General features: G+C 37.2%; 15 protein-coding genes across 15 annotated transcripts; 8 read left to right on the top strand and 7 right to left on the bottom strand.

The window, feature by feature from the left end:
- Positions 1 to 707: 707 nt before the first annotated feature.
- On the bottom strand, positions 708 to 3,592 carry BDF20DRAFT_916082 (ribonucleases P/MRP protein subunit POP1-domain-containing protein; the record flags this gene model as incomplete). Its single annotated transcript, XM_053084405.1, has 10 exons — positions 708 to 795; positions 856 to 992; positions 1,074 to 2,052; positions 2,107 to 2,511; positions 2,577 to 2,829; positions 2,889 to 2,985; positions 3,044 to 3,158; positions 3,223 to 3,325; positions 3,385 to 3,441; positions 3,514 to 3,592. 10 exons carry the CDS (start codon positions 3,590 to 3,592, stop codon positions 708 to 710), a joined length of 2,313 nt encoding a protein of 770 aa, XP_052932925.1.
- Positions 3,593 to 3,822: 230 nt separating this feature from the next.
- On the top strand, positions 3,823 to 5,213 carry BDF20DRAFT_890110 (nucleotide-diphospho-sugar transferase). Its single transcript, XM_053082171.1, has 3 exons — positions 3,823 to 4,392; positions 4,463 to 4,633; positions 4,721 to 5,213. Exons 1-3 carry the CDS (start codon positions 4,192 to 4,194, stop codon positions 5,063 to 5,065), a joined length of 717 nt encoding a protein of 238 aa, XP_052932924.1. The 5' UTR covers positions 3,823 to 4,191; the 3' UTR covers positions 5,066 to 5,213.
- BDF20DRAFT_113268 (P-loop containing nucleoside triphosphate hydrolase protein) lies at positions 5,091 to 6,065 on the bottom strand. The gene is made up of 2 exons (XM_053074709.1): positions 5,994 to 6,065; positions 5,091 to 5,816 (listed from the first exon to the last, which is right to left on the bottom strand). The coding sequence occupies exon 2, from the start codon at positions 5,786 to 5,788 to the stop codon at positions 5,117 to 5,119; it is 672 nt and encodes a 223-aa protein (XP_052932923.1). The 5' UTR covers positions 5,789 to 5,816; positions 5,994 to 6,065; the 3' UTR covers positions 5,091 to 5,116.
- Positions 5,860 to 6,811, top strand: BDF20DRAFT_113652 (histidine kinase-like ATPase). Its single transcript, XM_053074711.1, has 4 exons — positions 5,860 to 6,155; positions 6,233 to 6,319; positions 6,389 to 6,615; positions 6,707 to 6,811. Exons 1-3 carry the CDS (start codon positions 6,023 to 6,025, stop codon positions 6,607 to 6,609), a joined length of 441 nt encoding a protein of 146 aa, XP_052932922.1. The 5' UTR covers positions 5,860 to 6,022; the 3' UTR covers positions 6,610 to 6,615; positions 6,707 to 6,811.
- BDF20DRAFT_826428 (uncharacterized protein) lies at positions 6,661 to 8,757 on the top strand (the record flags this gene model as incomplete). The annotated part of the gene is made up of 4 exons (XM_053078075.1): positions 6,661 to 6,807; positions 6,883 to 7,140; positions 7,211 to 8,346; positions 8,415 to 8,757. The coding sequence occupies 4 exons, from the start codon at positions 6,661 to 6,663 to the stop codon at positions 8,755 to 8,757; spliced, it is 1,884 nt and encodes a 627-aa protein (XP_052932921.1).
- A 458-nt stretch (positions 8,758 to 9,215) lies between these two features.
- Positions 9,216 to 10,236, bottom strand: BDF20DRAFT_825894 (terpenoid cyclases/protein prenyltransferase alpha-alpha toroid; the record flags this gene model as incomplete). The annotated part of the gene is made up of 4 exons (XM_053078013.1): positions 9,216 to 9,563; positions 9,627 to 9,759; positions 9,818 to 9,969; positions 10,033 to 10,236. 4 exons carry the CDS (start codon positions 10,234 to 10,236, stop codon positions 9,216 to 9,218), a joined length of 837 nt encoding a protein of 278 aa, XP_052932920.1.
- Positions 10,237 to 10,970: 734 nt separating this feature from the next.
- BDF20DRAFT_113747 (uncharacterized protein) lies at positions 10,971 to 12,668 on the top strand. The gene is made up of 5 exons (XM_053074712.1): positions 10,971 to 11,164; positions 11,238 to 11,590; positions 11,662 to 11,763; positions 11,858 to 12,419; positions 12,530 to 12,668. Exons 1-5 carry the CDS (start codon positions 11,073 to 11,075, stop codon positions 12,549 to 12,551), a joined length of 1,131 nt encoding a protein of 376 aa, XP_052932919.1. The 5' UTR covers positions 10,971 to 11,072; the 3' UTR covers positions 12,552 to 12,668.
- A 117-nt stretch (positions 12,669 to 12,785) lies between these two features.
- BDF20DRAFT_825781 (uncharacterized protein) lies at positions 12,786 to 13,441 on the bottom strand (the record flags this gene model as incomplete). Its single annotated transcript, XM_053078000.1, has 2 exons — positions 12,786 to 13,228; positions 13,291 to 13,441. 2 exons carry the CDS (start codon positions 13,439 to 13,441, stop codon positions 12,786 to 12,788), a joined length of 594 nt encoding a protein of 197 aa, XP_052932918.1.
- A 1,454-nt stretch (positions 13,442 to 14,895) lies between these two features.
- Positions 14,896 to 17,435, bottom strand: BDF20DRAFT_113942 (putative tyrosine-tRNA ligase). Its single transcript, XM_053074713.1, has 8 exons — positions 16,918 to 17,435; positions 16,283 to 16,838; positions 15,970 to 16,197; positions 15,803 to 15,901; positions 15,666 to 15,732; positions 15,399 to 15,590; positions 15,132 to 15,317; positions 14,896 to 15,036 (listed from the first exon to the last, which is right to left on the bottom strand). The coding sequence occupies exons 1-7, from the start codon at positions 17,046 to 17,048 to the stop codon at positions 15,160 to 15,162; spliced, it is 1,431 nt and encodes a 476-aa protein (XP_052932917.1). The 5' UTR covers positions 17,049 to 17,435; the 3' UTR covers positions 14,896 to 15,036; positions 15,132 to 15,159.
- An 814-nt stretch (positions 17,436 to 18,249) lies between these two features.
- Positions 18,250 to 19,353, top strand: BDF20DRAFT_113313 (uncharacterized protein). Its single transcript, XM_053074710.1, has 3 exons — positions 18,250 to 18,348; positions 18,428 to 18,550; positions 18,612 to 19,353. The coding sequence occupies exons 1-3, from the start codon at positions 18,336 to 18,338 to the stop codon at positions 19,148 to 19,150; spliced, it is 675 nt and encodes a 224-aa protein (XP_052932916.1). The 5' UTR covers positions 18,250 to 18,335; the 3' UTR covers positions 19,151 to 19,353.
- Positions 19,354 to 20,048: 695 nt separating this feature from the next.
- Positions 20,049 to 21,484, top strand: BDF20DRAFT_890035 (uncharacterized protein). Its single transcript, XM_053082170.1, has 3 exons — positions 20,049 to 20,254; positions 20,330 to 20,403; positions 20,470 to 21,484. The coding sequence occupies exons 1-3, from the start codon at positions 20,229 to 20,231 to the stop codon at positions 21,132 to 21,134; spliced, it is 765 nt and encodes a 254-aa protein (XP_052932915.1). The 5' UTR covers positions 20,049 to 20,228; the 3' UTR covers positions 21,135 to 21,484.
- Positions 21,207 to 22,661, bottom strand: BDF20DRAFT_113096 (uncharacterized protein). Its single transcript, XM_053074708.1, has 3 exons — positions 22,435 to 22,661; positions 21,478 to 22,265; positions 21,207 to 21,392 (listed from the first exon to the last, which is right to left on the bottom strand). Exons 1-3 carry the CDS (start codon positions 22,502 to 22,504, stop codon positions 21,303 to 21,305), a joined length of 948 nt encoding a protein of 315 aa, XP_052932914.1. The 5' UTR covers positions 22,505 to 22,661; the 3' UTR covers positions 21,207 to 21,302.
- Positions 22,662 to 22,789: 128 nt separating this feature from the next.
- On the bottom strand, positions 22,790 to 24,405 carry BDF20DRAFT_890030 (WD40-repeat-containing domain protein). The gene is made up of 6 exons (XM_053082169.1): positions 24,242 to 24,405; positions 24,066 to 24,152; positions 23,885 to 23,977; positions 23,346 to 23,800; positions 23,025 to 23,274; positions 22,790 to 22,936 (listed from the first exon to the last, which is right to left on the bottom strand). The coding sequence occupies exons 1-6, from the start codon at positions 24,263 to 24,265 to the stop codon at positions 22,841 to 22,843; spliced, it is 1,005 nt and encodes a 334-aa protein (XP_052932913.1). The 5' UTR covers positions 24,266 to 24,405; the 3' UTR covers positions 22,790 to 22,840.
- Positions 24,406 to 24,584: 179 nt separating this feature from the next.
- On the top strand, positions 24,585 to 25,232 carry BDF20DRAFT_838612 (uncharacterized protein; the record flags this gene model as incomplete). Its single annotated transcript, XM_053079186.1, has 3 exons — positions 24,585 to 24,598; positions 24,755 to 24,872; positions 25,050 to 25,232. 3 exons carry the CDS (start codon positions 24,585 to 24,587, stop codon positions 25,230 to 25,232), a joined length of 315 nt encoding a protein of 104 aa, XP_052932912.1.
- Positions 25,233 to 25,572: 340 nt separating this feature from the next.
- On the top strand, positions 25,573 to 27,947 carry BDF20DRAFT_112935 (H/ACA ribonucleoprotein complex subunit 4). The gene is made up of 5 exons (XM_053074707.1): positions 25,573 to 25,990; positions 26,079 to 26,195; positions 26,312 to 26,536; positions 26,616 to 26,873; positions 26,976 to 27,947. Exons 1-5 carry the CDS (start codon positions 25,913 to 25,915, stop codon positions 27,768 to 27,770), a joined length of 1,473 nt encoding a protein of 490 aa, XP_052932911.1. The 5' UTR covers positions 25,573 to 25,912; the 3' UTR covers positions 27,771 to 27,947.
- Positions 27,948 to 27,991: the final 44 nt, after the last annotated feature.

Raw genomic sequence — 27,991 nt, 5'->3', positions numbered from 1 at the left:
AGAGGTTATATACCGTTTTGAAGGTATAACATTTAGGGGGGAAAGGAATACTTTTATGAATAAGTATCTCGCAATCACATATATCCAGATAAGAATGTTGCATAGCATACTACATCTGATTCTTAAGTTAATCAAAGCGTTGCTACCTAGTCGGACACTCATCGATTTTCCGTTTTATATGGAATCTTTAAAATAACAATTTATAATTACAATATTACTAATTTTACGTATAATGGTTAGTCAATCATCAATAATAAAAGGATGATGTTCATTTATCTTAAGATATGACTTTTCTTGGGACGATAGCTCCTATTCTTCGGATTTTTACGTGTAACACAAATAATCATGAATTGAAAGTAAACCCAGTCCCTATCCGCCTTTCATCAACAACTTTACGTGTTATAGTAAGTAATAGAACAGCGTGTTGATAACTGACTTTCGTGCCTTTGTATTTGCCCGAATCAATAAATTGATCTATCTCATTGTTTGTCTGCTGGAATCGATACTTTTGCCTCATATACGCTCCAGAATAAACAATTAATCAAGAATTATTATAAGCTACAGCTCAAAAAAAAAAAACTTATAAAAGGCGTCCTTCTTCTTTCTTTTACATCTAACATTTAACATTGAATATGACGTGAGAAACATTATCCTAACTTGGATTGTTCCATAAGAGTGTGTTCGCAGAATTGCGTACACTATTTTATTCAGTATAAAATCTCCAACTGTGCAGGCCTCGCCTTCAATGAAGAAGGGTTTCGAACCAGTACTATCATTTTTAATGTGCGTTTTTGTCTAACAAAGGTAAATGTTAGTCTGGAAAGAAATTGTATGGACAAAACTTTGTAGACTTACAAGGTGTCTATTTTTTGAAGCCTCTGTAAGCCTGCGATTGTACAGGCTCCCAAACCGAAACCGTGACCTAACGTCAAAGAAAAATCTCCATTTGTAACATAACCAATTTGTTCAGCTTTATCTGGTAGATAAGTTGCCTTTTTGTTCGTGGCAAGTACAGGTGTACCAAATTAGAACCCAAGTAACAAGCAAATTTATCAGATTTTCTAGACATTTACCTTATATTTATCAACTATACCATCCGAAAACACTTCGGCTTTTCGTTTACTGTGTGTTTTTGGCAATTTTTGTCTTAAGGCGACTGTATATTGGTCGTATAAGTTTATATCCTCCAATGAATAAATCATACTATTCATTACTGGTTTGCCTCGGTCAATATACTTTAAGCGAACTTTGACCAGGGTGTCAGCTAATGAAATATCCTGTTCTGTTATACGAATGCCACGCTTTTTTTGCAACTTTGTTAGTTCGTCCAAAAAATTCCCCGATGATAATAGTGGTATAATTAATGCTGGGCCTTGTAAAATGGAATAGGTTGGTCTCGTTGGTAAATTGTTTTCCACATCTAATTGCATATGCTCCGTAGTGGATAATGTTTCAAAAGCACATTCAAACGGATGATCAACACCACGCTTTTTAAAATTGACTCGTTTGGCAGGAGGTTTCTTCTGCCAAACAGCCTCGAGTTTTTCTTTGAACAAACAACGATGTCCTTCAAAAGCTCGCGTTCCAGGATAATCCTGAGGAAAACAAGGATAACCACTTTCAAAATGCATAGATCGTACATCATCATATCCTGCTACTCGAGCACCTGCAAAGACAAATGATTTCCAGAAAGGTAGTCCAAAACCTTTAGGGATAATAATTGTCCAACCCTCTACCAATTCTTGAGATGAAAGAGGCTTCTGACTGAACCCAGCTTTATCATTTGAGGGACTACCCCGTTGAATTAGAAGAACAGGTATCTTGCTATCCTCAGAAGTCGGTTGAAGTTTAGTACCGGGAATAAGATTATTTTGTCGTCGTAGGTTTAAACCATATTCAGGTATTTTCTTTTCTAAGAGTGATTTGCGTAGATCTTCGTCCCAAATACAAGTTTCTGCAGCATCCGCTGGCCAGTTTTCTATCAGTTTTTGGACTTCTTTCTGCTCGTCTAGTGTAATTTCATTTGTGCGCGGAGGCACCTTTTGAGGAAATCTATTGACATTGTTAGCAATACATACGCGTACGTTAAAACTACTCTTGTATTACCTTAAACGAGGATCGTTAACTATCAGGCCAATTACAGTGCCGGGTGATAAGGAACAGGATGATCGTAACTGATGCAGATTTTTCCATATCTGATTGCCATTAATAGTCCCATCCTGAATTGGATCAAGAATAGCTTGTAACAAAGCTGTTGAGCGAGGCCCAGTTAATTCAAATCTTAGAACTTCATCACGTAAATCCCTCAACTGAATTGAAGTGGCTTTCTGCTCTTTAATGGCTTTCTTGAGGAACACAAGCGCCTCAGTTATAGCAGAAGGATGAATCCATAGCCATATTGTATCTTGTGAATTGAATTTCCACAAAAATGATATTGGGCAAATAAGCTTAGTAGGGTATCCAAGGTATTCGTACAGGTGCGTTGTACCACAGCGATTGCCTTTAATGTATCTAAGTTACAGTTATCGTAAGCGTGTCAATCATATCACATATCTTTCGCTGACTTTCTGTCTAACCTTTCACTTCCTACGGATGGTAATCCCAAGTCCGTCATAGTGTTCATAACTTTGACAATTTCCTCTTTAACGCCACTCAATTCAATGCATGCCATGTAAGAAGCATCATGTATGATGGAAAGCCGTGTAAAAGATCTATAAATGGTTCGGACAGATTTTGTGTTTGGTCGAGAGGCTATTCTGTAACCCCAAATATCGTTCATTTTCATTCTTTTCGTGTGCCATATGTGCGTTTCCAACCATTTTTTTGATTCTATCAAAAGCAATCCATGATTAGTCTGAGGCTTGGAAAACTAAAATTACCAAACATACTTTGACGTCTCAGAAATTCTTCTACAGTGTTTTTTGGAGTTTTGATCTTCTTGATCTTTTTCCTTATAAGTTTGGAATTGGGGGCCGAGCTATATGCCTAACATTGATAGAATTAACAAAAATTTGACAGCTAGTGAATTATGTATAATACTTACTTCTTTAGCAGCCTTAGCCCTTAACCTAGCAGGAAGTCGGTTGATATTATGGCTGGCGGCACGACGTCGAAGACCTCTGGGCAGAGACTGGAAAGCCAATTCATTAAGTGCATAACTAAGTCAAGTATGGTATCTTAGTAAATAAAATCCAAAATACATCCAAGAAACGGAGGCTCTACCTAGCCTTTTTTATTGCTGCTTGCATATCATTTATTTCCAATATACGTGCTAAAGCGTATCGATCTGCATCTATTGGCCCCGTTACTCGTGGAATATCGATTGCTGGCAACACAGGTTAGAAAATAGAAACCAGTAATACAATGATTCATAGCATATCTTACCTAGCGAATTATCTGTTTTATGATGAGAGCCGATCTGTCTTATTGATCTATTTCGCTCTATACGAAACCAAAAATGTTACAGCGTTTTGAGTTTTTCGCTCATTCTACTTATTGTCATGAACAGCTTACCTTTACGCTTCTGTCTTCCGCTTATATTATTACTGGAAGATTCGCTAGCCATATTAGACACTAATTTGTCTGCATTCATACTTTAATGCTAGATTGTATATGCAATGGTCGAACGCAGATCTACTCGTAACTTTCTTTTTCAATTGGAGTCACGACTGTCAAGCCAAGGTTAATCAATCGCCTCTTCGATTGGCTGAAAATGCCTTGTTCACATTGCACATATTGATTGGCTAAACCTGATTTTTTTTAATTTCAATTTTCATGTCTATAAAAAGGTTTAAAATTCGATTTGATCATTTCCCTCATTGCATTCTGTTAGCCTTCTATTAGAAAGAAGGAAATACACATATAAAGTGGAACTAATATGTCACTTCTTCAATTATTTATTATTCTAATTACTACCAGCATTGCAATTGTAAACAGCACCTTCATTATGACATGTTGCTTCTGAAAGTCATCGATTGCTAAAAGTCAGGGTTTCTGTTTTGTCTATTTTCTTAGCTTCTTGGTTTTCTGCTATTCTGTTCACCAAAACCGAGAGCAAGAACAGAAAACGAAAAATATTACAAAATTGCTTCATCAAACAGAAAAGTGCTAGCACCGAGCATCTTTGACAGCCCTTGTGTAAAACTGTCTTGCATTGTACCAGCCTTTGACGAAAGTAAACGTTTGCCTTCCATGCTAAAGGAAACTGTAGATTTCCTTGAAAGTCAAAAACGTATAGATTCCACCAACAGTTACGAGATCATAATTGTTGACGATGGCAGCAGGGATAATACCATTGACGTCGTCTTGAAGTTCGCTAAGGATGTGCCTGAAGCTGACATCCGTATTCTTGCTCTGGATAAGAATAGAGGCAAAGGCGGTGCTGTTACTCAGGTAACCTAATAAACTTTACCCGATTATTGTAATAATACTCATACAGAGTGATTTTTTCAACATACATTAGGGAATGCTTTGTGCTCGCGGGCAGTTGTGCTTAATGGTTGATGCTGATGGCGCTACGCAGTTTTCGGATCTCAGTCAGCTTTTACGCGAAATTGATCGTATTAAGGATGAAGATAAAGCCGTTGTAATCGGGTCGCGATCTCATCTTGTTACTACTGATGCCGTTGTCAAAGTTAGTATGAGATAACTCTCCATATTATGAATTAAGAAGTATGTTCTAATTGGAATTCTTCTGCTTTCACGTCTATCCCAATTGTAGAGATCTTTTATAAGAAATCTTTTGATGCGTGGCTTTCATTTATTGGTGTACATATTTGGCATACGTGGAATTGAAGATACCCAGTGTGGCTTCAAACTGTTTACAAGAAAATCAGCACAAATCATATTCCCAAACATGCATGTTGAAAGATGGATTTTTGACATTGAATGCCTTATGATCGCACAAATTCAAAAGATGCCTATTTCGGAAATTCAAGTGACCTGGCATGAAATCGATGGATCCAAGGTTAATTTGATGGTGGACTCAATGAAGATGGCTATTGATTTGTTATTAATTAGGCTTAATTACGTTTTTGGTTTTTGGACAGTCAATACGAGGAAATGATACTCGTCTCGTTTACAATTAGCAGTTATACTATATCTTTATTACTTATAATTATTGTAAATTTATGTTTATATCTTCGGCATCTGTATATCTGTTTTTTAGAATGAACTCTGCATTTAATAAATCGTTGTTGTTGTACCGTTTGATACCATCCTCCACTGATTTTTCAATGCCACTCTCGTAATGCCGGTTGCCTACTCTTCTCCGTGCTTCTTCCAAGTCTACAGGAATAAACCATTTTTCGTCTAACAGAAGAGGTATTTGCTCCCAGGGTTCAGGACTCTTCAGATGTAAGTAAATACCTTCTATGATTACAATTCTATGATTTGGTTTTATACATATGCCATCTTTAACGGGATCTCCAATTTTATGGTCGAAAGTCGGTGCCATTATGGTCTTGGTAGTATCAGCTTTCAAGGATTTGATAAGTTGAATAATGCCTTCGGGATCAAACGTCCAATGTACACCTCTACGAAGATAAGCCTCTTCCCGGTTGCTCATTTTGTCTAAAGCTGCTTTTGGCAGATGAAAGCCGTCCATGGATATAGCTACCACAGTGTCTCCCGGATGATGTTTGTTGAAATCTTCAACAAACTTATTTACGAACGTAGTTTTGCCAGACCCAGGTACACCACTTACGCCAATGATATATCGTTGGTTTTCATCTAGTTTATCAAGGATTGTCTCTAGCTTTTTGGAAAGTCGAAGCACTTCTTGGTTCATTGATTACTTTGTTTGCGGATTGAAAGAACTGATAGAGAGAGAGAGAAAAGAAAACAAAAATAAAACGAAGGTCTTAACATTTTCAGCATTCAAAGTGGCTGCATGAATTCTGTGTCTTTAGAAGAAAATGCGGGACGGAAAGGGGATGGAAAAAAGGAACCCTCAGAATAAAACGGAAAATGATCCAAATTACGAACTTCTTTACTTTTCGAAGCATTCAGCATATTTCCAGTTATGGCAGCTGTGATAAGTGCCATAGACAAACAGTCAGTTCATAGAATATGCTCAGGGCAAGTAGTACTTGATCTAGCTACAGCTGTCAAGGAGTTGGTCGAAAACAGTATTGATGCTGGTGCAACTTCAGTTGGTACACTTCTTTAAAATACATTCGCGTACCTGGAGACAGACCTTGAGGTTAATACGGTATTTGTTATTTCGCAATAGCTGTAAACTTCAAAGACAATGGTCTTGAAGGTTTTGAAGTTATCGATGATGGTCAGGGTGTCGATCCTGTCAATTACGAATCGATTGGTATTAATGATTGAACAAGTCGAGATTTTTGATCGATTAAGTTTTTTGTCTAATTGGGTTATCGTGTAGCTTTGAAGCATTATACTTCTAAACTGAGTACTTTTGAAGATTTAGAAAGCGTTATGACTTTCGGGTTCCGTGGTGAGGCTTTAAGTTCCTTGTGTGCACTATGCAATATTACTATAATTACTGCTACAAAAGATCAAGTACCCATGGGCAGCAAATTAGAATTTGATCACAACGGAAAATTAATTTCTAAAACACCTGCACCAAGAACAGTAAGGATTTAAAAAAAAGTAGCTTATCGTTCCATAGGCTAATATCATGTAACGATTGCTTAGATGGGAACAACAGTTCAATTGTCTAATATTTTCCAAACCCTACCAGTTCGGCTTCAAGAGTTTAAACGGAATATCAAAAGAGAGTACAACAAAGCATTGACTATATTGCAGGCATATTCAATTATATCCACCAATATCCGTATATCGGTATCAAACCAGTCTGGAAAAAGGTATATATATATCTTAGGCGTTAAAGCCTTTAAACGGGGGTTTTTTTTATAGATATTCAACCATAGTTATTCCAGACCTAGTATAAAAGTGATTTCCACAAGCGGCAACAAGGAAGTTACAGCTAATATTTCGAATATATTTGGCACAAAACTGACCTCTCAGATTATGCCATTCAAAATCAACCTTACTTCCATTTTCGACAAAGGGGCAGTGGAAGGCTACATATCAAAACCCGAATGGGGGATTGGAAGAAATAGTTCAGACAGACAATATTTCTATGTGAATGGAAGACCGTGTATGTTACCCAAGGTACGAAAAGCCATAGTTTTGTAATAATCATTGTTAAAATGTTTGTTCTTATAATCGCGTATTATGGCAGATGGCAAAGACATTAAACGAGATTTACCGCACATACATTTCAAATCAGTATCCAGTTTTGATTGTCAATTTCAAAATACCTACGAACGCCTATGATGTAAACGTGAGCCCAGATAAACGAACTATCTTCATCCACGAAGAAAATAGAATTGTACAGTGTATAATGGAACAGCTTCAAGAACAATTAGAACCTAGCAGATCTACTTTTCAAATGAATGCGCTTTCACCGTCGAAAATAACGCTTAATATTGATTCTACTCCAACGAATATGCAAGAAACTACCCCATCCGACAACGTACTGTCAAACCCAGAAGCATCCTCCTCACCATCGAACAATAGAACATTACCGACGACTCCATCCAGTAGTTCTGATTCGGTGAAACCATTTGCATTGGAAAATACAGCTCTACATAAGGCATCCTTTAATTCTTTGAAACGGCCACTGAATTCACCAACGAAAAATATACTTTCAAACTATGTATATAAAAAACCCAGGTTAGAAGTAAACTCTCCATCCGTTTCGTCACTCGCTAGTGATAGTTTGCATGCAGAGCAGCGGAACATATCAGTGTCCGTTAAAGCGACGGATTCACGAGAATTTGGCTCTTCAGAAATTACTGCAACAGATAGCGAATGCAACAATTCTGAAATTGCAACAGCTATGACAGAACCTGAGATAAACACTTTAAAGGCAGAAGAAGATAATGTCAAAGAGTATGTTGAAACTGTTGTTCAAATCAAATCATACAGTGGGTTATGGAAAACCCTAGGCCGTTTACGAACCATAAAACCTACCAACTTGAACAATTTTCTCCAGCTTCATCGTCAACAATCCCTAAATGAAGACCGTCAAACTTATGGCGACGACAACATTGATAAGTCTATGAACACGACTTTAAAAAATGCAGGCATCAAAAATACAGACCATAACGAAAGAGCCACGAAAGCACTTAGTCGTGTCATTACCAAGTCAGACTTCGCGGAAATGAAAATATTGGGCCAGTTCAATTTAGGTTTTATTTTGACATCTCTGAAAGATAAGGATCTCTATATTATCGATCAGCACGCATCGGATGAGAAGTATAATTTTGAGACTTTACAACAAACCACACAAATTGAGGGACAGAAGTTAATAAGGTAATAGCACTTCTATACCGCATCGTCAAATTCAAACTGAATCGTTAATGGCTAACCTCTTTCTGAAGCCCGCCTGTTTTAGATCTCACAGTTGCAGAAGAGCATATTGTGATGGATAATCTGGAGATTTTCAAGGCCAATGGATTTGAGGTTGAAGTACTATCAGAGAATGAACCAACACAACGCATTTGTGTACTATCTCAACCTGTCAGTAAAAATACAATGTTTGACAAAAAGGATTTCAGCGAGATAATCCATCTTATAAATGAACGTCCAGGGGAAATGGTTCGTTGTAGCCGTAACAGAGCTATGTTTGCGTCCAGGGCATGTCATAGGGCAACGCGTATTGGTGATGTATTAACTAAACGACAAATGACAACGGTAAAGTTTTTTTTTACTTCTCCAATATAAGGTACAACAATTTTAATGCGTTTTTAATAGATCATTCGTCATATGGGAGAGATTGAGCAACCTTGGGTAAGTGAATATTTTCTTTTGCTTTGTTTTTTTTTCTCATTTGGCATTAATTCATGTCCCTTTCGGCCATTAGAATTGCCCACACGGCCGTCCAACCATGCGTCATTTGTTAAATCTTTCTGAATATAGACAAGTGAAACCAAAACATCAAAAAAGACCCTTGGCCTTTTCCGGTACACTTTTTAATGCTTAATACCCACCGTTTTGCCAAAAAACCGACTTTTCCTTTAACTGTCGGTAAGCTGCTGATGGTGCATTCAACGCGGAATAAACATCGTCTATTCCCGGCTCTTTCATCAACGATAAAGCAGCAACTCCCATATATGCATGCAACAAATCTGTGTAGACATCCATTAGAATAAATTATACCGGCTGCATTATTCAAACTGCTGCTACCTTGATATTTTACCTGGAAACGAATCTGGATCTTTGCCAAACCCACCTATTTTGTGTTGGCATTCTAGCAAAAATGCTTTTAGTTCTTGACAATTGACCAATGTAAATGATTCTAGTATGTCCAACGAGGCACCTATCCAGAATCCATAACACACGTCAGGGGATTTGTTGGGTCTGCCTTGAAATCCACTCACTTGACGCTGTAGGCACCATTCAATCAGTTTATCCTTATCCACAAGTCCTTCCTTTAATTTATTCATTAGCGCGAGTGCTGCTACACCGCAGAATGTCGAGCCCCCATGAGCCTCTTGATTCGGACATTGAGCTATAGCATATTCATAAGACTGAATATTCTGTTAATGGCAGTTAAAGACCTCGGCCTAACTATATTCTGTAATTCAATTCACCTGCAGCCTTTTAATATGGTCTGTTGTTCGTTCAATGTCAATACCTGACCAATCATTTAGAATAAAGGATACTGCACAAGCACAAAAGATAAATCTAACATCTATCTCTAGACTTCCATACGTAGGTGCTACACTGTATGATCAAAATCAGAATAAAGAACAAAGAAAAAGATAGTTTTGCCTCTACATACCTGCCATCCTCTTGTTGCAGCTTTCTAATTGTTTTAATGATTGCTTGTCTATTGACACGTGATAGGTCATCTCCCAATAATAACAAATTCAATAAAGCAGTATATGTATTTGCTATATGACTGGAATCGTAATGCTGAAAACTACATGTTGTCTAAGAAGTCATTAATCAATATCTTTCAATTCTTAATTTTTTCCTTGAAATGACAAGTCTTACAGCTGTAGGCTCAAATTTTCTTCCAGACCACGACGAACCACGGAAACCACAGTACGCCTCATTTGGATCAGGTATTTGTCCCGTTGGTAAAACTTGTTGAGCATAGATCCAGTCAATCCAATCTTTTTTATTTTCGGTTGTTACTTGTTCATCTAGCTCTCCTAATAAACTCAAAGCACCTAAACAAAAAAAAGCCAGAGTCATTCTATCGTCGTCGGAAAGGATTAGCCCACTACTCATCCTGTTAGCTAAACATTTTAATACGAAGTACCTATTCGTTTCGGTTCCTGTATAGACGGAAGGTAACATAGACAAGTTGGCCTTGAAGTATTTCACAAGTTTTTCTTTCGAAATCTCTGCCATTCTGGCTGCTCAGAGTACTGGACTGTGAAGATCACAGATAGGCAAGTCGCCAAGTTCTGACATAGAGAAGAATACTGCGGCATTAGAAACCACACATGAGGGGGGAAAAGCTGGTTCCGCTTGCATAAACTGTTTTAATTTATTTCTGTTTTCGAGACAACCATACTTTCAACGATCAAACGATTCTAGACAATGGAAACAGATCAGGGGCCTTCTGTTAGCAACTCAAAAAGCTCTTTAAACTCGTAAGAGGGGTCTCTTTGGTATTTTTCAATCATTTTATGATTTGTCTTATTGAACCTATTTCTTGCAGTGAAAGGAAGAATAATATTGTTGCGGTCTTCGTTGTTCAATTCGATGTTCATAAGGGGAATGTCATAGAATGGCAATACCCTCACGGTACTGAAACTGTTCAGTTGAATATATTTTTAACGAATCAGAAAAAATTCACCATGAGTAAACATAGATATTGATTTGAAGGGCATCGAATTTCAAGCTATCTGTAGCGGTCTACATAAAATTGAGAAAGATACGGTGTAAGGGCTCAAATGGAGTACAGGAAAAGCTCGAATTTTTAGGGATCTAATACGTACTACTATAGATATTTCTATCGTGATGGTTTCTACGGTTTGAGTGTATTCAATAACTTAAAAATCAACGTAGAAAGAGGTGCATATATGAAAGCAGTTGGTATACTAGTGAGGCCCTCAGAGGATACAGTTCTGGGTGACGTTTGGAGCCACGAACCATTTTTGCAAGGTGAAATAAGGTACCTATGCATTATATAGGACTGTGATTGTAGAAGCACTCATATTATTCGTTTTTAACTTAACGGCTTCCAGTAAACACATGAACATCGCTGACGCAAGCGGTCCAGATAGATATGATGCTTTGATAGAATATTATAGAAACAAAAGCCTTAATTCTAAACCTAATGTAGAGGAGAATGAATATACAACACCACTCGAGAATAATAGAATCGCTGGGGAGGCAAGCTCTTCCGTCAACTATAACTTACAGAGGAGTGTACATATCAATGACAAATTCATAAAAAGTGACCAAATGCCACTGAACAATTTGCTTGATCTTGCCGAATATCTTGGCCCTGATATATTTCAACTATGGAAAGCAGCACTTTCAAGAAAGCGGGTCATGCTGATTACAACACCTCCAATGGAAAACGCCTGCAAATATGGTAAATAAATTGATGATATATGAGTTCAAATTAATATCGTCAAAACTAATATTTAATACGTTGACAACTAGTGTATAGCATTTCTCTTTTGGGGCAGGTAACATCTCAGTTTCAGCGACAATGCACAAAGAATATAAAACCAATATTTGCGGTAGGTGTGAATGATATTCCATGTATCGAAAATATAAATGATAGCTTTATAGCATGTGAGTGAATCTATATGTCTATGCCTCACAAATTTGAGAATCTGACACAATTTTTCTTAAGGTACACCGGACTCTATATATCAAATGAAATCAAACTTATACGACGTGGGGGTCAGTTTACCTTCAGATCCGGTCTTACCGCATCTTCAATCATCGCGCACAGAGGCAAATGTCACTGGTAAATTCAGGTTCTTTTCTTCAGCAACGGCACTGGAAGCACACAATTCCGCTGATGTTGTCAGGTATCGTATTCTTTGGCAATTAACATGTCGTCAAACGAGGATAAACTGGAAGAAAATCATAGAAAAGGAGCCAAAAGATGCATTGAGCACAGTGAAGGCGATTACAACCGGCTTTTTATATTGGCTGTACGAAAATCCGAGGACAAATAATAATGCTATATTTGCTCAACCTAAACTGAGATGGTTGGAATTATTTGCAGGAACAAATCACGGAAGGGGTAATGAAAGAAACGCGGGAGCCGCAGGTGAAACAAATTTACTACTGGATGTGGACGATGATGAGGATGCAACATTGATTGATAATAGTAACTTATTGGAAGTTGTGACAAGAACTCCACAAAAGTACACTACTAAACGACACAATGAGCAGCTCATCGAGAGGTATTTAAACATCTAGACAAACAACAGAAATAAGAGGTTTCTTGATGTATTGATTAGCAATTCTATTGAGTAGATTTTTTGTAACTTTGAACACTTTATTATTGACAAAGCTTCAGTCTATATTATCCGTGAATGAAGAAAACGGATTGCAGCTTATTCCTTTATACCCAAAGGATTTGGTACAGCTTGGCTTGGATCCTATTGCAGATGCAGCATTTGTATCAGAGTTAGCACAGTTGTACTTTCAAAAGCGTGTGCATGTGTATGGTTTAAATGATATAGCTCATATCCGTTCTTGCTGCGGCTATAACTGCTACAATTGTGATCGAAACGGTGCATTACTTATTTAATATTCCTATATATATATTATGAAATAAATTGTCTACAACGCCATAAGCTGATAGCTAGGTTCAATGTTCCGGGCTGTTTTGGTAAAGCAAAAGCAACAGGTTCATTTGAAAGTATTCGTACATCGGATAACAGTTTCGCTGCAGCGTCTGTGGAACATAACTTATACATATTATAGCAGGGTATATTCTTTTGATCTCCTATTTGATGATCAAGTTCGCAAAATGGCCGTATATCGGTCTGATTGAAAGATAATATACATTGATAACCCATCGGCGCTAATTGCTTTTGTGAATCATCTACTTCCCATTTTGATTTGGATGAAGTTGGTCTGACAGTATGATAAATGTTAGATGGACATTGCTGCATCTCTGACAATGGTTGTTTGAATAACAACTGCTCAACGTGTTGTAACATATCCGTTCGATAAGTGGCAACACCTCGAAATGTTGCGTTATATGCTATTTTTGATATTTGTCAATTTTTGGAATTTGCGTATACGCAGAACAAAATGTTTCAATACCTCCTTTTTGGAGCGACTCCAATACTTCTTTTTGTAGATGGACGTAATAACCAAGCCCTTTGACTTTCTTAAACGTTGGAAATGCCCAGTACAGCTTTGTTTTAGGATGCCATCCTATACCAAAACGAAGTAATAATTCTAATGCACGCATTACTTCAGTAAAAGAGAAACATGCTGCTAATAACTTTTCAATATTTACTATTTGGAAAAATCCGACTGTAAAAACTACAACGCCGTAAAGGCGAGGCTAAAATGGCAACTGTATTCTTTTGTCAACACTGTTCTTTATTCATCAGGTGCATAAACCGTTTGAGCATACCATAGGGGCTAACAGCTAATCTTGCTTCTAGGGATGAAGACGGATGTATAGACTGAAGTCCCTGTTTAGGCTTAATTGACTTTGTTTTTTGTTTAAGAGCTTCGTTTTTCCAATCATTGATTATCGCAGAAACAGATCTTCTCGACATGACGGCAATCTCTGAAGTTATGATGCGTGGTATCCTACACTCACATACACACAGAAATCTTATTGTCTGGAATTAAAATGTTTGCCGCTGCAACTACAGACGACCAGCATCAATTTAGATTTATCCTGTTAAGCAATCTATATAAGAATGTTAAACCAAACACGACAATAGCATCCACTTTCGGGCAACTATTATTACAAGTAGCTTACTATTAACAACTGGACGTCTCACGGAATTGAAGATAGAATTCGCCAATTATTGTCATACTGATATGCTCGCAACTGGCTTATACACTTATGTTAGCATCATAAGCAACCTTGTTGTGATATTCTAAGTGGCTGAATTTCTTTCTGCCACTTCTATATACAGCTACTTTAATAGAAGTGTTTCCAAAGGTAAGTTTGTCGCACTGATGCAAATGTACTCTAAATATGTGCGCCTTACCGCATCTATTTTATCAATTATGATCAAAAGAAACTTCACGCAGGCAGCATGCTTGGAAGGTATGATTTGCGTATTTAAAAAATAAGTAAACTCTCTTCACTTTTATCGGAAGACTTGTCTCGTAATCCAATAGGTACCGCCTTCTGGATGCTATAAGAATCGGCTTTAGCCATCATTTTGCGTTTGGTAAATGCCAATAAAAAAGTATAAAGGTCAGCGAAAAGGCAAGATTCACTGAGCTTTAAAATAGAGCAGCCTAAATGCATTCAAGAATTATGTATAGCATTATAAACTAGCAACAATCGATCTCGAGTGTGCTTACCTTTAATACTTTTCTCTGTTTTCGCTTTTCCCATAGGTTCTATTTATAAGTACAACCAGTTTTGGCCACAGTAAATGAAGCCTTATAACAAGCGTTTTCTGAGACGCGCAAAACCTTAGTATAGAACCAAAGTGCCTTCCAAAATTTTGAATAAATGTTTATTTGATAGAGGATTATGTAGTGATGCGGCTTACCGCTAGTCATCAATATGGCTTTTTACCTGATTATTTTAATAAAATTGCTGTAATAGATTTGCATTCTATAATCGATATTTCCAAACAAAGACGAAGAATGTACAACAGCTCGGTAGGTTTTCTGCCATGACTCGAAGCCCGCGCGCAAAGCTGCGCGTAGCGCCATTGAATCGCCCAAAGCGCGTTTGATACAGCTCTTAACATCTTTAGTCTCACTTCTTGGTGACAGCAAGCTCAAAAAAATCAACACTTTATCACTACTCAGTTGAATACATTCGTCTTATTCTTCCTTTAGAAAGGCTTTCTTGCTTATTATTTGCTATGTTTAGTACAAAACCTAAAGATATTAGATAGGCAATTTACCTGAGCCCATTTTTATTATTTACTAACTAGATATGATGTGTTATCTTTTACACAATATCCCTCTATACGTAGAGTGTAATTAGATTGCTTCTATTAAGAAATAGGATGCTTTTCCAACGCGTAAAACACAAACTTTTCCATCAATCAAATCTGTCTCCATTACTGTCTGTTTATAATCACTAACACGCTGATTGTTGAAATAGAGACCGCCTGATTTCATTTTCTTTTGTGCATCAGCTGTAAAAGTTATATGACAACAATAAATTAAAATGACTTTGATACATCGATTTGGGAAAAGACCTCAAAATATGAACTTACATTTGGATTTCGCTGCGCTTGTTTTTGCAGCCAATCTATCTATAGAGCATCCAATAACTTCGGAACGCGGCAATCGCTTGAATCTATTATAATCATTTCTGAAGGCTTCAATAATGTGATCCCCTGATAAGTTATCCAGGCTGTCACCAAAGAGTACTTGGGTAGCTGTTTGTGCTTTTCGCAAACCCATAGCTGATAATGATAAAAAAGTAAGCCTAAATCCTCTGCCTTCCCTTTGAATAGCTCAAAGTAAACAATTAAACGTACCGCCATGAATAAGCTCGGTTGCTTCATCTGCTAATGCCTTTTGTGCCATATGTTTTTCTGGTAATCTCTAGTAATGAAAAATAATGGAAATAAATCCATGCGGCTGACAAACCACGGATAGCATCTCTAAAACTTACTTCATGTTCAACCATAATATCTTTTATTTGTTCTTTGGTTAATAGCGTGAACATTTCTAGATATTTCTTCACGTCATCATCAGTGGTCCTGATGAATGTCTATTTTATTCATGACAATGTAGATTAATAAGCGCCATTTGTGCAAACAGCTTATAATCATTAAATACCTGATAGAGATCAAACACACTGGTCATTTTTTCATCTAACCAAATAGCGTTCCCCGCTGATTTACCAAATTTCTCTCCATTAGATGTTAATAGAAGAGGGATAGTAATGCCATATGCCTTCGACTGCATACTATCTTCCACCTGATTTCCATTGCTTTCACTGCATCTCTTTCTTGCAATCATATCGATACCTGCTGTAATGTTACCCCATTGATCATTACCCCCAAGCTATGAAAAAATATACTATTTAATATTCATTGCTTGAGTCCCTTTTCAAATCGAAGCTTTAAGTTGGTGAAGAAAAAAACTCTACTTGAATTCTACATCCATGATGCTTATAAAGGTACCAAAAATCATAAGCTTGCAAAAGCTGATAAGAAAATTCTGTAAAGCTAATACCCTGTGTTGTTTCCATACGTGATTTGACACTTTCTTTTCCCAACATAGTATTCACCCGTGCATATCGACCAACATCACTGAGAAAATCGATAGCTGTCATAGAATTAAACCAATTATAATTGTTCAATACTTTGGGAGTTGTCATGCTATGATTGCTGTTCTTGAGAAAATTTCGTTTTTCAGCATAGGTGGCTCCATTTTCAAAAAACCTGTGTATTTGTGACTCTATCCCTTTTACGTTTTCATCCAAAATATCTCTCGATAGAGGAATACGTTCTGATTTTCGACCGGAGGGATCGCCAATACTGCCGGTGGCTCCCCCGACAAGAGCAATTGTTTGATGACCACGAATATGGAAATGTAGTAATCCCATAAGCGTCACAAGATTACCAAGATGTAGACTTCTAGCTGTGGGATCTACACCACAATAAATTGTGGTTGGTTCGTCTGTTGTTCGAATAATGTCGGGACTGCAAGGACATGGTAAGTTTGAAAGGCTGTTGATTCCCACTTATTAAATTGTCAAACTAAGTCAGGCACTCTATTTACCTTGTATACTTGGATACGAGCCCTCTTTCTGTCATCTCGATGACGACATTAGAGTATGTACTCAAGAGCGATTTATGTATTCTTAAACTTCTGGCACATATTGTGCCTGAAAATCGGTTAGAAAGGAACATGTGGATTTTATGCAGAATGCCGGGGTGGGGAAATCACACTCCTTAGTGCAGAACTGAGAGTATTTTGATTTTTTTAAAAAAAAAGAGGAAAAAAAAGAGAGATAAAAATAGTATGCTGCCAAGTTGATTGAAAATGTATTTAACGATCAAGAGTGTAGACAATCACAGGGTAAAGGGAAACCCTTTGAAAACCGGTCGGCTTAGAAATGTCATTGCTAAAATATAAGTTGATGATGCACCATGGGGCATGGAATGCTGTCTATGGTATACGCGTTTAAGTCACCATAATTCTTCGGTCTATTGATTCACTAATTGTTCGAAAATGCCATACAGCGCTAATCTCTCGTATGTTTCCTCATATATTATATTAGAATAAGTACTCAAATATCGTCATAAACCTCAACCGCCTTGTTCAGGAAAGCTTTATTGTGCAGCGTCTCGAAATGGAGGCTAAAATGACTGCCAGCATCCGTTAGCTGCGCAGCTTCAGTGGTATTGAATGGTTATATTGTGCTAACAAATCATTCCTCGATTTAACATCGTTCTGCTGTCATTCCTCAGTAGCCAAATATCTGCTAATGTATATAATCTATATTTTTACAGTAACTCTAGTATAAGCATATGTTTTCTGTATTTTTCTCTTTAATGTGCAAATAGAATATCAAATTCTGAGTAGAAGCGATTTTCCCCATTTGTTATATGATAACAAGGCTTCCCTTCTTTCAATATATACATCATCACAAATAACACCAAAACATAAGAAGGAGTTACCTTCTATCTGTACTGAGCAACTCTTTTTGTTGCAATGAAAAAGTAACTATTCTTGTCGAGATTCTGTATATATATTTGGCATTTATTACTACAAAAACATTAAGGTACACGAAGTGGAATCTTAAAACAGGAATTGCATGGCCTGGAATAAACTCTCTAACGCCATAGCATTCTTTATAGTCTTCTTCTCATTTATTCTTACCCTTCTAAGCCTCCTTGGTATTACATGTTGGAAGAGTTAAATAGAATGAAACGAGGGATCTGACTTTAGTACGATGCATATGTACAGCCTTTAACAATGAAGACTCCGCTAACACAATGAGCGCTTTGAAAAGCACTTCATTCATTGGTTGCATGAATGTCAGGCTGAATTTGTGGGGCTCCCTTTTGAGTAGCCTACAGTAGTGGAACAAAACACCCGCGTGACCTGTTAAAAAGAGAATGGTCGTCAATGCTAATCTCGAATTACTTCTCTTATGCTAACACAGTCTGTACCTACTTTATCAACATTTGTAAATGAACGAAAGAGGTAGCGCAACAGAAATGATAGCCATATTAGGGTCGATCAAAAAGTATACGTTGTAAATCACACTTCTCTTGCCCTTCAGTAGATTACCAAATTTTACAAACTTCTAGTCGCCAATCGCAACAAACCAAGGCTATTGAATACAGTAGTATACAATGTACACAAGACATTTGTCTTTCGGTTATAAATGCAGATAGAGCAAATAGTAAGTCTGAAAGGCAACTGATGAAAAAGCACTAAGAAACAGGAATCTCACTGATTTAAAGGATTGATACCGTCCATATCAATAGATATTCTAGTCGGTACCGCGATTGGTTCGCTTATAGCTCTATTAAGTCTCATAGTTTATTGCGTAAGAAGGAGGAAGAGAAAATTAAGAGAAGACAATAATGATGAAGAGAATAGACCATTGTTAGGCGACCCGAGTAAGAAGATGCACTTCGTAAGAAGAACATCCACCTATTATCAATGGAACAGATCGCCGCCGCCGCCTCCTACAACTAATACAACAACTTCATTCTATGAGTCCGATAAATTACAGCAACAAGAGCAACGACAGCAACAGCAACATATTTTGGGAGGACAGTATTCAGGACATTTCTGTACAGAAGGGTCCTTACTGGATCAGGAACAATCAAGTATACCAATTAGTCAATCGCCTACTGATGATGAAGATGACCTACGGCGGAAAAAGGACTGGGAAGAGAGACGTAAGGCATTATTAAAAAAATATGCTAGAAATGATCAAGATGAGGCTATCTCAGTCAATAGTAAAGGTAGTAATGAAAACAGTAATGAGTCGTGATTGTCGTATTGTTGCGTTCGGGCATAGTTGATATTCTTTGTAATGAACGTAAGCAATTAGACTTGTGTCAGTAATTGTCACGGAAAATGGAAAAGGGTGTCACTGTATATGCATAATTAAATAGTTTGAGTTCCCTTGAGGATAACTGTACCAACATATACGTAGACAACTATGTTAAACATAGTCATTTACAACTATAAATCAAGATAGTATTATCGCCCCAAATAAAGTTTCTTGTAACCCTAATAACTGTCGCTATTTATATTCAAATGATTTCTGTTCCTTGTCTAATCACATACTTCATTAACTCATCTGTTGATACTGGCAGCGGTAAGTTTGAATTGGACAAGCAGAACGTGGCAGATCGACAGATTCACTGTATACGATCTGCCTCAAGGTAAAGCCTATGTTACTATTTTATTCTACCTATGTAACAGTATATGAATTAATTCATACCATCATTAATAAAACTGAGTCATTTTTTAATTTTTTTCCTCTATTATTACAAACCGTAAGACATAACTGTAGCTTTGAGTGTTCGCTATGCATTAAACATGGTACATGCGAAGGGAGCAGTAACTGTTGAGGTTTTGCTTTCAGTAAATGTTAACCCAAGCCGTCTAAGCCGATGTGTAAATTTTCAAGATGTACGTTCCTTGATAAGTGATGTGCATTGAAATTGATAAAATTATATTACTCACGGCTTTACAAACATCAACTTACTAGTTAGTTCCCCTAAAGTCAATTTGTTTCAGTTTTCTACACCAAAACTGTCAATAATGGAACAAAAAAAGTAATTAATTGTTGTCCATCACCTGAACGAAGAAGTAGAGATCAATACCGTTTTTTCGGTTATTGACCAATTGCAGTGATGGATTTTTGAAGGGGAGATTGACATCGTTTTTTGGCAGCTTATAAAATGGACTCTTGAGCGTTTGAAAGAAAAACCTTTTCTGTCGTTTTCATTGTTCGAAATGGTAATTTGCTCTAATATCAGGTATTTATGAATTCATTTAAATATCTGATAGATCTGATCGTTCTTTTTTTCTTTTCGGTTGCAACAGTGTAATTTGAATGAATGATGTTCGCATCGTCAAAGATAACGTAAATATCAGTCCATCAAGCTTTTTGTTTGACAAAAATTGAATTGCATGCACTAACTGTAATACTTGGCATTAGACAATTTCTTGAATTAAATGTGACGTATATTATATTACTGTATAGCTTTATTAAAGACTTAATTCTCTTCCTTGGTAAATATTGATAAATCTCGAATAAGGATTATTAATGTGTGTCCGTAATAACACATCTCTTTATAGATCGTTCTGCACCAGCCTCGAAAAGGAAGACTATTTCTGAGTCTGATGTCCCATCACTACCCATTATTCATTCTATCAACACGCTTACTTCTGACGATTACAGCAGAAGTAATACGAATGCTCTGCTTGCATCACCTTCATCCCTCTCCATACAAACAACTGATTTACCTTCTAATAATACTCGAACTCATCAGATTCATACATCACCTATAGAAGGAGAGAATGCTACTCATATTTCTCCGTCGCTATCACCTGTCACATCTAGCACATCATGCTCTTCATCTTCTTCCATTATCAATCTCGTTCACTCATCAGCAATCACTGGCACTACTACTTCTGAAGTGCTTTCTTTAACAAAACGGCCCACCACCCGTGTTGAAAAAATCGTGCATATGATAGAGTCCGGTGAGCTCAAGGGCAAAAGGCCTGTTTATCAAGGACGAAGATGTAGCGCGGATTCCCAGCTTTATCAAATTCATCGCGATCATCCTCAACAGCATAAAAAATATATCAAAGTTCGCGAATACAAATATGACCCTGTTAGAGGAGAATGGAAAAATCGTATTTATCACTTTAATACCGTTAGAAACTCTGCTACCACCACCATGCCTGAGTTCAGCTGTCCAATGAGTATGTCTCATTCAAAATCATTCCCAATGTTGTAAGTAAAGCATGATTTACTTTCAAAGCTTGGGTTTCATCAGAAAGACTCGTTTTTGAATCTTAAGATTTATTTATTGCCAATAGATCGAATACAGTCTGTTTGACCAGTAATAATACTAAACGAGAGAGAAAAAGGCTATCCATCTTTGCTAAATAATATAATATAGTATTTAATTAAATGGACAATATAACCCTCCAACTTCTGTTGAATTGATGTTGATTACTGTCGCCCAGCTGATTCCATAAATGTGCATGATAACCTATAACCGTTAAAAAAGAGGAAAATAGATACATACTCAGCTTAACGTTGTAGAATAAAAATGAAAAGCTTAGTGAAGTTTTTACTTCTAATGTAACATTAAGTGCTGGCGGCTCGCTTGGCATTTGTGGCCCACATGCATTATATAGATTCTTGAAAGTTGGATCATCCACGCTATTTGGCTCATAGTCAACATTGAAGAGTAACGACACTTTTGTCTTTTCATGCGCAGGCAATTGTAAAACTCCCGATTTAGACCAGGCGAATGGTTGATGTGTATTTTTATCCTTTAATATGAATTCTATATTCTGCACTCGCGTTTGCACATAATTTCCAGAGTTATTCAACGTCATATTGAGTTCCCATGTGGCTTTAAGCCAAGGTTGGTGCTTGGGACCCCAGTCAGCTGGTTCGCCAATGCGCTCCAATTTCTCGCTCGTGATGACAAACAGAGGTAGCCGAGGCCAACAGAAATATGTAGCCATGGAAAGAATGATACCGAGGCAGCAAAATGTTGTGATGACCCAGCATCGTCTGTCCAAGAATATGCTTCTGGGTTTTCTTCCTCTTTTCTTTATCTCTTGCTGTTGCTGTAGAAGTAGTAATTTATTATTGTTGTCGGTAATTAAGGTGAGTGCACGCTGTTGTTCTTCTCCGTTGAGCATATTCACAACTTGATGAAAGGAGGTGATAGTCATATTGTCTATGTCATCCTCTACGTACAGGTCGGTTGGTTTTTTGGAAGTTGCTTTTCCAAGATCCAGCGCATGGTTAGAATAAGGTAAATATGAATAGGCTCTACCTGGCTCTTGCTGAAACGGTGACGGCGGTAAAAGTTGTGTTGCTGATTTTGGTGTTGTAGGTGAGCTTTCTTCTATAAAATTTCAATCGAGAATAAGTTACAACATGGAAGGCCTTCTTCGAACGTATTAGATACGACGGGTTATAGGATATAGTTATGTAATAAAGTCGGTTGAATACCTCTTCAATGTGGATGTTACATTTCGAAATTAAAGAGGTTGTGAACAGTAGTTTGTATTCACCTTTTGTAGAAGAAGCTCTTCTATTGCGATAAGGATCAGTTAATTCTTCAAGGGAATACGGTGTGTACATAGTATATAGTAATTATTAAATAGTGTTTGAGATTTACTGTTACAACTGTTACTGAACAATAGTAAAACAAGAATGGTACATTTAGGGAAAAAAGAGAAGAGCAATGTTCTGCATTACTTGTTTGCAGCAATGCCTTATTCTTCTCCTTGTATGTAACCATACGGCAACTCTTGAATTCTCGCCTTTCAACTCCCTCTTTTTTTTTTTTTTTTTTTTTTTGTCAAAATGAGAAGGAGAGGGGTATTTACATTTTAAATTTCACAACAGAAATCGAACCAACGGCAGAGAGTTACATAATATAATTTATTTACACCATGGATTAAATATTTACAAATTTTATTTCACCTTTGGCTTCGGTTTAGATTCTTCATCAGTTATAGGATGTAACATGACTTTATTCATTTGACCCTCAGTTGCATAAAATTGATGTCCCTGAAATATTGAGAAAATGATAGGTTAGCATAAGATGGTGAAGTTTTCGTGCAACTCCTTATTTTGTGTTTGTAGTCATTTTTTATACCTTTGTCCAGTCATAACTAATAGCATAAGCGAAGATATTGCCTGTACGATTGTAATTCGTACAAGCTATGGTACCAGCAGCTTTTTGTAAAGCTTTTAATCGTTGTTTGGAATCTTTATCCCAAAATATAATGTTACCATCTGCTCCTGATGTTGCAAAAGTGCCGTAGACAGGGTGAAATTTTATATCATTAACTGAGTAAACCGCCTTGGCTGCGTCGTCTCGGTGACATTTAAAAGAAAAGCTTTTACTACAGTAAATTAAATGTTAATATCCTATTTTCAGCTTCTTCATTTGCTGTCAAACTACAGTTTAACTTACGCTATATCACTATCTTGCAGATACTGTATACCGACACGCCCCTCAATCGACCCAATCGCATAACCTGAACCATCAATAAAGCAGGACACAGTACGCGTTTGCCATTTCAATGGCGATGTCGCATGTTTAAACACAACTGTAGGATTATTTAAATCATATACCATAACATGCCTATCTGCTGTTGCTGCTACTAGTAGACCTTTCTTAGTATCCATTGAATAACATCGTTCCGGTAAGTCGACTTTTGAGACGGGTTGACCTGGGCTTGCCCTCACATCCCAATAACGAATGGTCTTATCCCAACTGGCTGAAGCCAAAATATTAGGTTGGTTTTCGAGAAATTTGATACATTTGACAGGCTCATCGTGGACAGCGATCTGTGTACTTTGGCCTGTTGCTAAACTGTACATACGCACTGCTTTATCTGTACCGCCGGATATTATTGAGCTACCATCCTACAACGGTTCCAGTTTGAATGATATGGTAAATCAATTGTGAGCCTAAAAGCAGCTGTTTTTAGTTTTTTTTTCCTTTTTTACACTTGTCCATTCAACACACAGAACGGGTCCTTCGTGATTGTAAGAGGTTTTGGGTATTGTACTTCCGTTGGGTTGAACTTCATATATGCGTACCTAATTGCAAAGACAACAAGTGGAAATGGTTGGAATCAAGCAGTGTGACGTTAAAATGTCTTTTACACTAACTGGTTTGGAGCTTTACTGCCGTGTCCCAAGAGGAAACCGCTAATATGTCGGCTTGAGGAGAGAATGAAAGCCCTGTTATGCCGTCAGTAGGAGGTGAAGTAACCTTTATTTGAAAAAGAGAAAAGTATAGAGTTTCAGCCTAAATTTTACCACTATAATAAATAAATTAGCCTAGACAATTAAGATGCATACCTCAAAATCCGAAGTTTGCATCATTGTAGTATAATGTAGTTTACGTTGGAATTGAAGAGCCAAAAAAAACCGATTATATTCTGTGCCTCGAAAATTTCAATACTTTATCTCTTCCTCTTTTTTTTCGGTACAAAGCGCACTTTTAACGCGGCGGATCAAAAAAATCACTCCTTTCGTCAGTGATACAATAAGTCAGCGCTAAAGCTCTACCTTTTTTTTTTTTCAACATATCGCTTTACTCTTTGTATAAGAATATGATATTTCTTAGACTACAATAAGTTAGTAGTTATTACATTCAAGGGAAAAATTGCTATACAAGCTATTTCCCAATTTATAATAATACATGTCAAATCGAATGTAAATTTCTGCTGCTCAAAAACGGTTAAATAGTCTTGATGACAAAACAGTTGACAGCCCGTGTTTTTGCACTGTATTAGTACTTTTTAGTTATTTTGCTAAGCTGGCAACAAATATTAGTAGACAACAAATAGCTAGTCTTGTTCTTTAATGAAGACATAAGTGTGAATTTGTTAGAATCAAGACATCAAGTCAACTGACAATTACACTAAGTGATCCAACAGGAAATGGAGTGCTCAAACGCATGCGCTGGGTATATTTCCTCTCATTGATAGTACATGTTAAGCAAATATTAACCCTAGCATAATTGAACAGAACAGCACGAAGAAAATAGGGAGGCCTTGTCAACAAAGAGCATCAGATAGCCATAGAACTGGAGTGTTGATTGCTATTGTCGTCAAGCATGCATGTCGTCTTTGTTTTAGCCTCCTTTATATGTGACGGTAATAAGTGGATGAACTTGACAACATCATTACTAGCTTGCTCTCAATCGGCAGAATGCGCTCTTTCGCATAATATTCATTATTTCAAATGTGATTTCACCAGTCTAAAGGTATTAATGATTAATGTGTACGATTTCACGTTGTACTTTAGCACAAATTACGGAATTCGTATTGTTATAGACGCTCATTAGATCTGCAGGATTTCGGTATAAATAGAATATTACACCACCACCACCATCCCTTCCCCGCTCTCAGTTAAGTCGATCAGCAGCAATAAATTTCTACGGCTGTGATACATTTTGAACCAAACGCAGCAAGTACAGACTTAGAGCAAAGCTAAAAACAAGAATTGTAGGCGTTCCAAAAAGTGTATATTCAAAAGACTTGAAGATTCTGAAGAGGTTTAGGCATATTACACTTGTCACAGCAACAATCAAGCTTTTGAGTAAAGAGAAGTATAAAATTTGAGGTATGCTTAGGTACACCGTTATGAATGATTTAAGCTTCTTCCATGGTCAAATATCCTCTTCAACAGACACAAATTGGACAGATAGACGAGAAAGAGAGCATATCATCTGTCATTTTTATGTCAAAGGGCATAGCAAGCCTTAGGAATCACAGAGTGATAGATAATAAATTATTGAAAATGTAAAAAACGGTTCGCTTGGATACACTTGCCAAGTTGATGAATCCAGTGCATCTCAAATGTGAATAAATTTCTGCCTTTTTTTTTCGATGAATTCGGCAAGCATGCATAAAGAAGAAAACTGTCACAGCCGTGGCTTTTTCGGGAGCTTGGAATTTAATATTTTTCTCAATCAACTGTAAAGCTTCCACTCTTCCCTTAAAAAACAGAGCTATCAGCAGCACAATGGAGGACAATACTGTTATCAAACCTACTGCCACTACACCTGCTATTGACACTTCAAAGTGGCCTCTTCTTTTAAAGGTTAGAATGAAGATTTTTTATTACCCTAGTCAACCATGTTGATCAGCTTTTGACACTTTAATCTTTTTTTGAAAAATTTATTTTTCAGAACTACGATCAACTTAATGTTCGTACTGGTCATTATACACCCATTCCCAGCGGTTGCTCACCTTTAAAGCGTCCACTTGACGATTATGTTCGCTATGGTGTTATTAACCTCGATAAGGTTCGTTTAAGTGCCGAGAAAAGATGGAAAGGAAACGGAAAATATAAGAAATTTCCAGCCTAACTTACTCACCTATTGGCTTGGCTTTATTGGGGGTTTTTGGTTTTTGTTAATAGCCTGCGAATCCTTCCTCTCACGAAGTTGTTGCTTGGATCAAACGTATTCTTCGTGTCGAAAAGACTGGCCACAGTGGTACTCTTGATCCTAAAGTTACTGGTGGTCTTATTGTCTGCGTTGACCGTGCTACCCGTTTAGTCAAGTCTCAACAAGGTGCTGGTAAAGAATACGTTTGTATTCTTCGTCTTCATGATGCTATTGAGAGTGAAAAAAAGTTAGCTCAAGTAAGAGAGCGATAAAGGAAACCCCAAATTTTTTGTATACAGTCTTGTATTGACACTTTCATTCAACCATTTTATATAGGCTATTGAAACTTTGACTGGTGCACTTTTCCAACGTCCCCCTCTTATCTCTGCAGTAAAGCGTCAATTGCGTGTTCGTACCATTCATGAAAGTAAATTAATTGAATTCGATAACGATCGTCATCTTGCTGTTTTCTGGGCGTCTTGTGAAGCTGGTACTTATATGCGTACACTTTGTGTGCACTTGGGTCTCTTACTTGGTGTCGGTGGTCATATGCAAGAACTTCGTCGTGTTCGTTCTGGTACTACATCTGAAAATGTAAGTTTAAGTGCATGACTCTATGTCTCTCTGTCTGAGGGATAACATGAATTCAATGAACTGTATAGCGTTATTCACCGTATTTATCAAACTGCTTTTTAGGATGACATTGTTACCATGCACGATATTTTAGATGCTCAATGGTTATACGATAATACAAAGGATGAAAGCTACCTTCGACGTGTTATTCGACCTTTGGAATCCTTATTGACCAACTACAAACGTGTTGTTGTTAAGGATAGTGCTGTCAATGCTATCTGTTATGGTGCTAAACTGATGATTCCTGGTCTTTTACGTTTTGAAAGCGGTATCGAAGTCAATGATGAAATTGTGTTAATGACAACTAAGGGTGAAGCTATCGCTTTGGCTTATGCTCAAATGACGACTGCTGTTATGGCTACTTGTGATCATGGTGTTGTTGCTAAAGTGAAGCGTGTCATTATGGAACGTGATACTTATCCCCGTCGCTGGGGTATGGGTCCTGTTGCACTTGCTAAGAAGAAGTTGAAGACGGAAGGTAAATTAGATAAATACGGTCGTGTTACTGATCAGACACCCGACAGCTGGAAATCCATGTACATCGATTATGCCAACAATCCTGACGGTAAGCAACCCGAACCTGTCTTTGGCAAGCCTGCTGAAGCCGTCGTTGCTGCTGCTGGTATGGCGCCCAAGATCAGTGTGCTTGATGTCGCTGCCAAAGATAATGCTGATACAACCATGACCATGTCTTCTACTACTACTACTACAACCATTATCGAAGAATCAACCGCAGGTGTTAAGCGTGGCATTTCAGAAGATGCAGGACCAGAGCCCAAGAAGTCAAAGAAGGAGAAGAAGGAGAAGAAGGAAAAAAAGGAGAAAAAGGAGAAAAAAGAAAAGAAGCATAAGGCTTAATAGCATTACAGCAAAAACAAAAATCTGCTTTATTATTATTTTTGGTTTATTATTTGACTCTCATGTATAAAAGTTTTCATATTCTAATTTTTTTTTTCCCCCTGCTTAATCAAATTAAATAAATGTATATCATTGTAAAAATGTTATGGTAATTTAGAGCAATGTGTTTCAAAGCAATTTTCAAAAGGGATTTTGTATGAAAAGAAAGCACTAGAAGGTGC

The sequence above is a fragment of the Mycotypha africana genome, assembly GCF_025528875.1.
Source record: "Mycotypha africana strain NRRL 2978 chromosome Unknown BDF20scaffold_10, whole genome shotgun sequence".
In the NCBI taxonomy this organism is placed as follows: domain Eukaryota; kingdom Fungi; phylum Mucoromycota; class Mucoromycetes; order Mucorales; family Mycotyphaceae; genus Mycotypha; species Mycotypha africana.
The sequence above is the reverse complement of the archived record's forward strand: the minus strand, read 5'-3'. Positions and strand labels throughout refer to the sequence as shown.

Bases quoted from the DNA above. Each gene is read 5' to 3' on its own strand.
- BDF20DRAFT_890110 (XM_053082171.1), top strand. From the start codon at position 4,192: ATGCTAAAGGAAACTGTAGATTTCCTTGAAAGTCAAAAACGTATAGAT. The intron at 4,393-4,462 runs GTAACCTAATAA...AACATACATTAG, and splicing joins AAGGCGGTGCTGTTACTCAG to GGAATGCTTTGTGCTCGCGG. The intron at 4,634-4,720 runs GTTAGTATGAGA...TCCCAATTGTAG, and splicing joins CTACTGATGCCGTTGTCAAA to AGATCTTTTATAAGAAATCT.
- BDF20DRAFT_113268 (XM_053074709.1), bottom strand. From the start codon at position 5,788: ATGAACCAAGAAGTGCTTCGACTTTCCAAAAAGCTAGAGACAATCCTT.
- BDF20DRAFT_113652 (XM_053074711.1), top strand. From the start codon at position 6,023: ATGGCAGCTGTGATAAGTGCCATAGACAAACAGTCAGTTCATAGAATA. The intron at 6,156-6,232 runs GTACACTTCTTT...ATTTCGCAATAG, and splicing joins TGCTGGTGCAACTTCAGTTG to CTGTAAACTTCAAAGACAAT. The intron at 6,320-6,388 runs GTATTAATGATT...GTTATCGTGTAG, and splicing joins TGTCAATTACGAATCGATTG to CTTTGAAGCATTATACTTCT.
- BDF20DRAFT_113747 (XM_053074712.1), top strand. From the start codon at position 11,073: ATGAAAGCAGTTGGTATACTAGTGAGGCCCTCAGAGGATACAGTTCTG. The intron at 11,591-11,661 runs GTAAATAAATTG...GTTGACAACTAG, and splicing joins GGAAAACGCCTGCAAATATG to TGTATAGCATTTCTCTTTTG. The intron at 12,420-12,529 runs GTATTTAAACAT...TTATTGACAAAG, and splicing joins AATGAGCAGCTCATCGAGAG to CTTCAGTCTATATTATCCGT.
- BDF20DRAFT_113942 (XM_053074713.1), bottom strand. From the start codon at position 17,048: ATGTTCCTTTCTAACCGATTTTCAGGCACAATATGTGCCAGAAGTTTA. The intron at 16,198-16,282 runs GTAGAGTTTTTT...ATTTTTTCATAG, and splicing joins ATCATGGATGTAGAATTCAA to CTTGGGGGTAATGATCAATG. The intron at 15,591-15,665 runs GTACGTTTAATT...TATCATTATCAG, and splicing joins AACCGAGCTTATTCATGGCG to CTATGGGTTTGCGAAAAGCA.
- BDF20DRAFT_113313 (XM_053074710.1), top strand. The intron at 18,551-18,611 runs GTAAGTCTGAAA...ACTGATTTAAAG, and splicing joins AAATGCAGATAGAGCAAATA to GATTGATACCGTCCATATCA.
- BDF20DRAFT_890035 (XM_053082170.1), top strand. From the start codon at position 20,229: ATGATGTTCGCATCGTCAAAGATAAC. The intron at 20,255-20,329 runs GTAAATATCAGT...ACTTGGCATTAG, and splicing joins TTCGCATCGTCAAAGATAAC to ACAATTTCTTGAATTAAATG. The intron at 20,404-20,469 runs GTAAATATTGAT...ATCTCTTTATAG, and splicing joins AGACTTAATTCTCTTCCTTG to ATCGTTCTGCACCAGCCTCG.
- BDF20DRAFT_113096 (XM_053074708.1), bottom strand. From the start codon at position 22,504: ATGTACACACCGTATTCCCTTGAAGAATTAACTGATCCTTATCGCAAT. The intron at 22,266-22,434 runs GTGAATACAAAC...GAAATTTTATAG, and splicing joins AAGAGCTTCTTCTACAAAAG to AAGAAAGCTCACCTACAACA. The intron at 21,393-21,477 runs GTAAAAACTTCA...TAACGGTTATAG, and splicing joins CACTTAATGTTACATTAGAA to GTTATCATGCACATTTATGG.
- BDF20DRAFT_890030 (XM_053082169.1), bottom strand. From the start codon at position 24,265: ATGATGCAAACTTCGGATTTTGAG. The intron at 24,153-24,241 runs GTATGCATCTTA...TTTCAAATAAAG, and splicing joins TGCAAACTTCGGATTTTGAG to GTTACTTCACCTCCTACTGA. The intron at 23,801-23,884 runs GTAAAAAAGGAA...GAACCGTTGTAG, and splicing joins TGTGTGTTGAATGGACAAGT to GATGGTAGCTCAATAATATC.
- BDF20DRAFT_112935 (XM_053074707.1), top strand. From the start codon at position 25,913: ATGGAGGACAATACTGTTATCAAACCTACTGCCACTACACCTGCTATT. The intron at 26,196-26,311 runs GTTCGTTTAAGT...TTTTGTTAATAG, and splicing joins GTGTTATTAACCTCGATAAG to CCTGCGAATCCTTCCTCTCA. The intron at 26,874-26,975 runs GTAAGTTTAAGT...ACTGCTTTTTAG, and splicing joins CTGGTACTACATCTGAAAAT to GATGACATTGTTACCATGCA.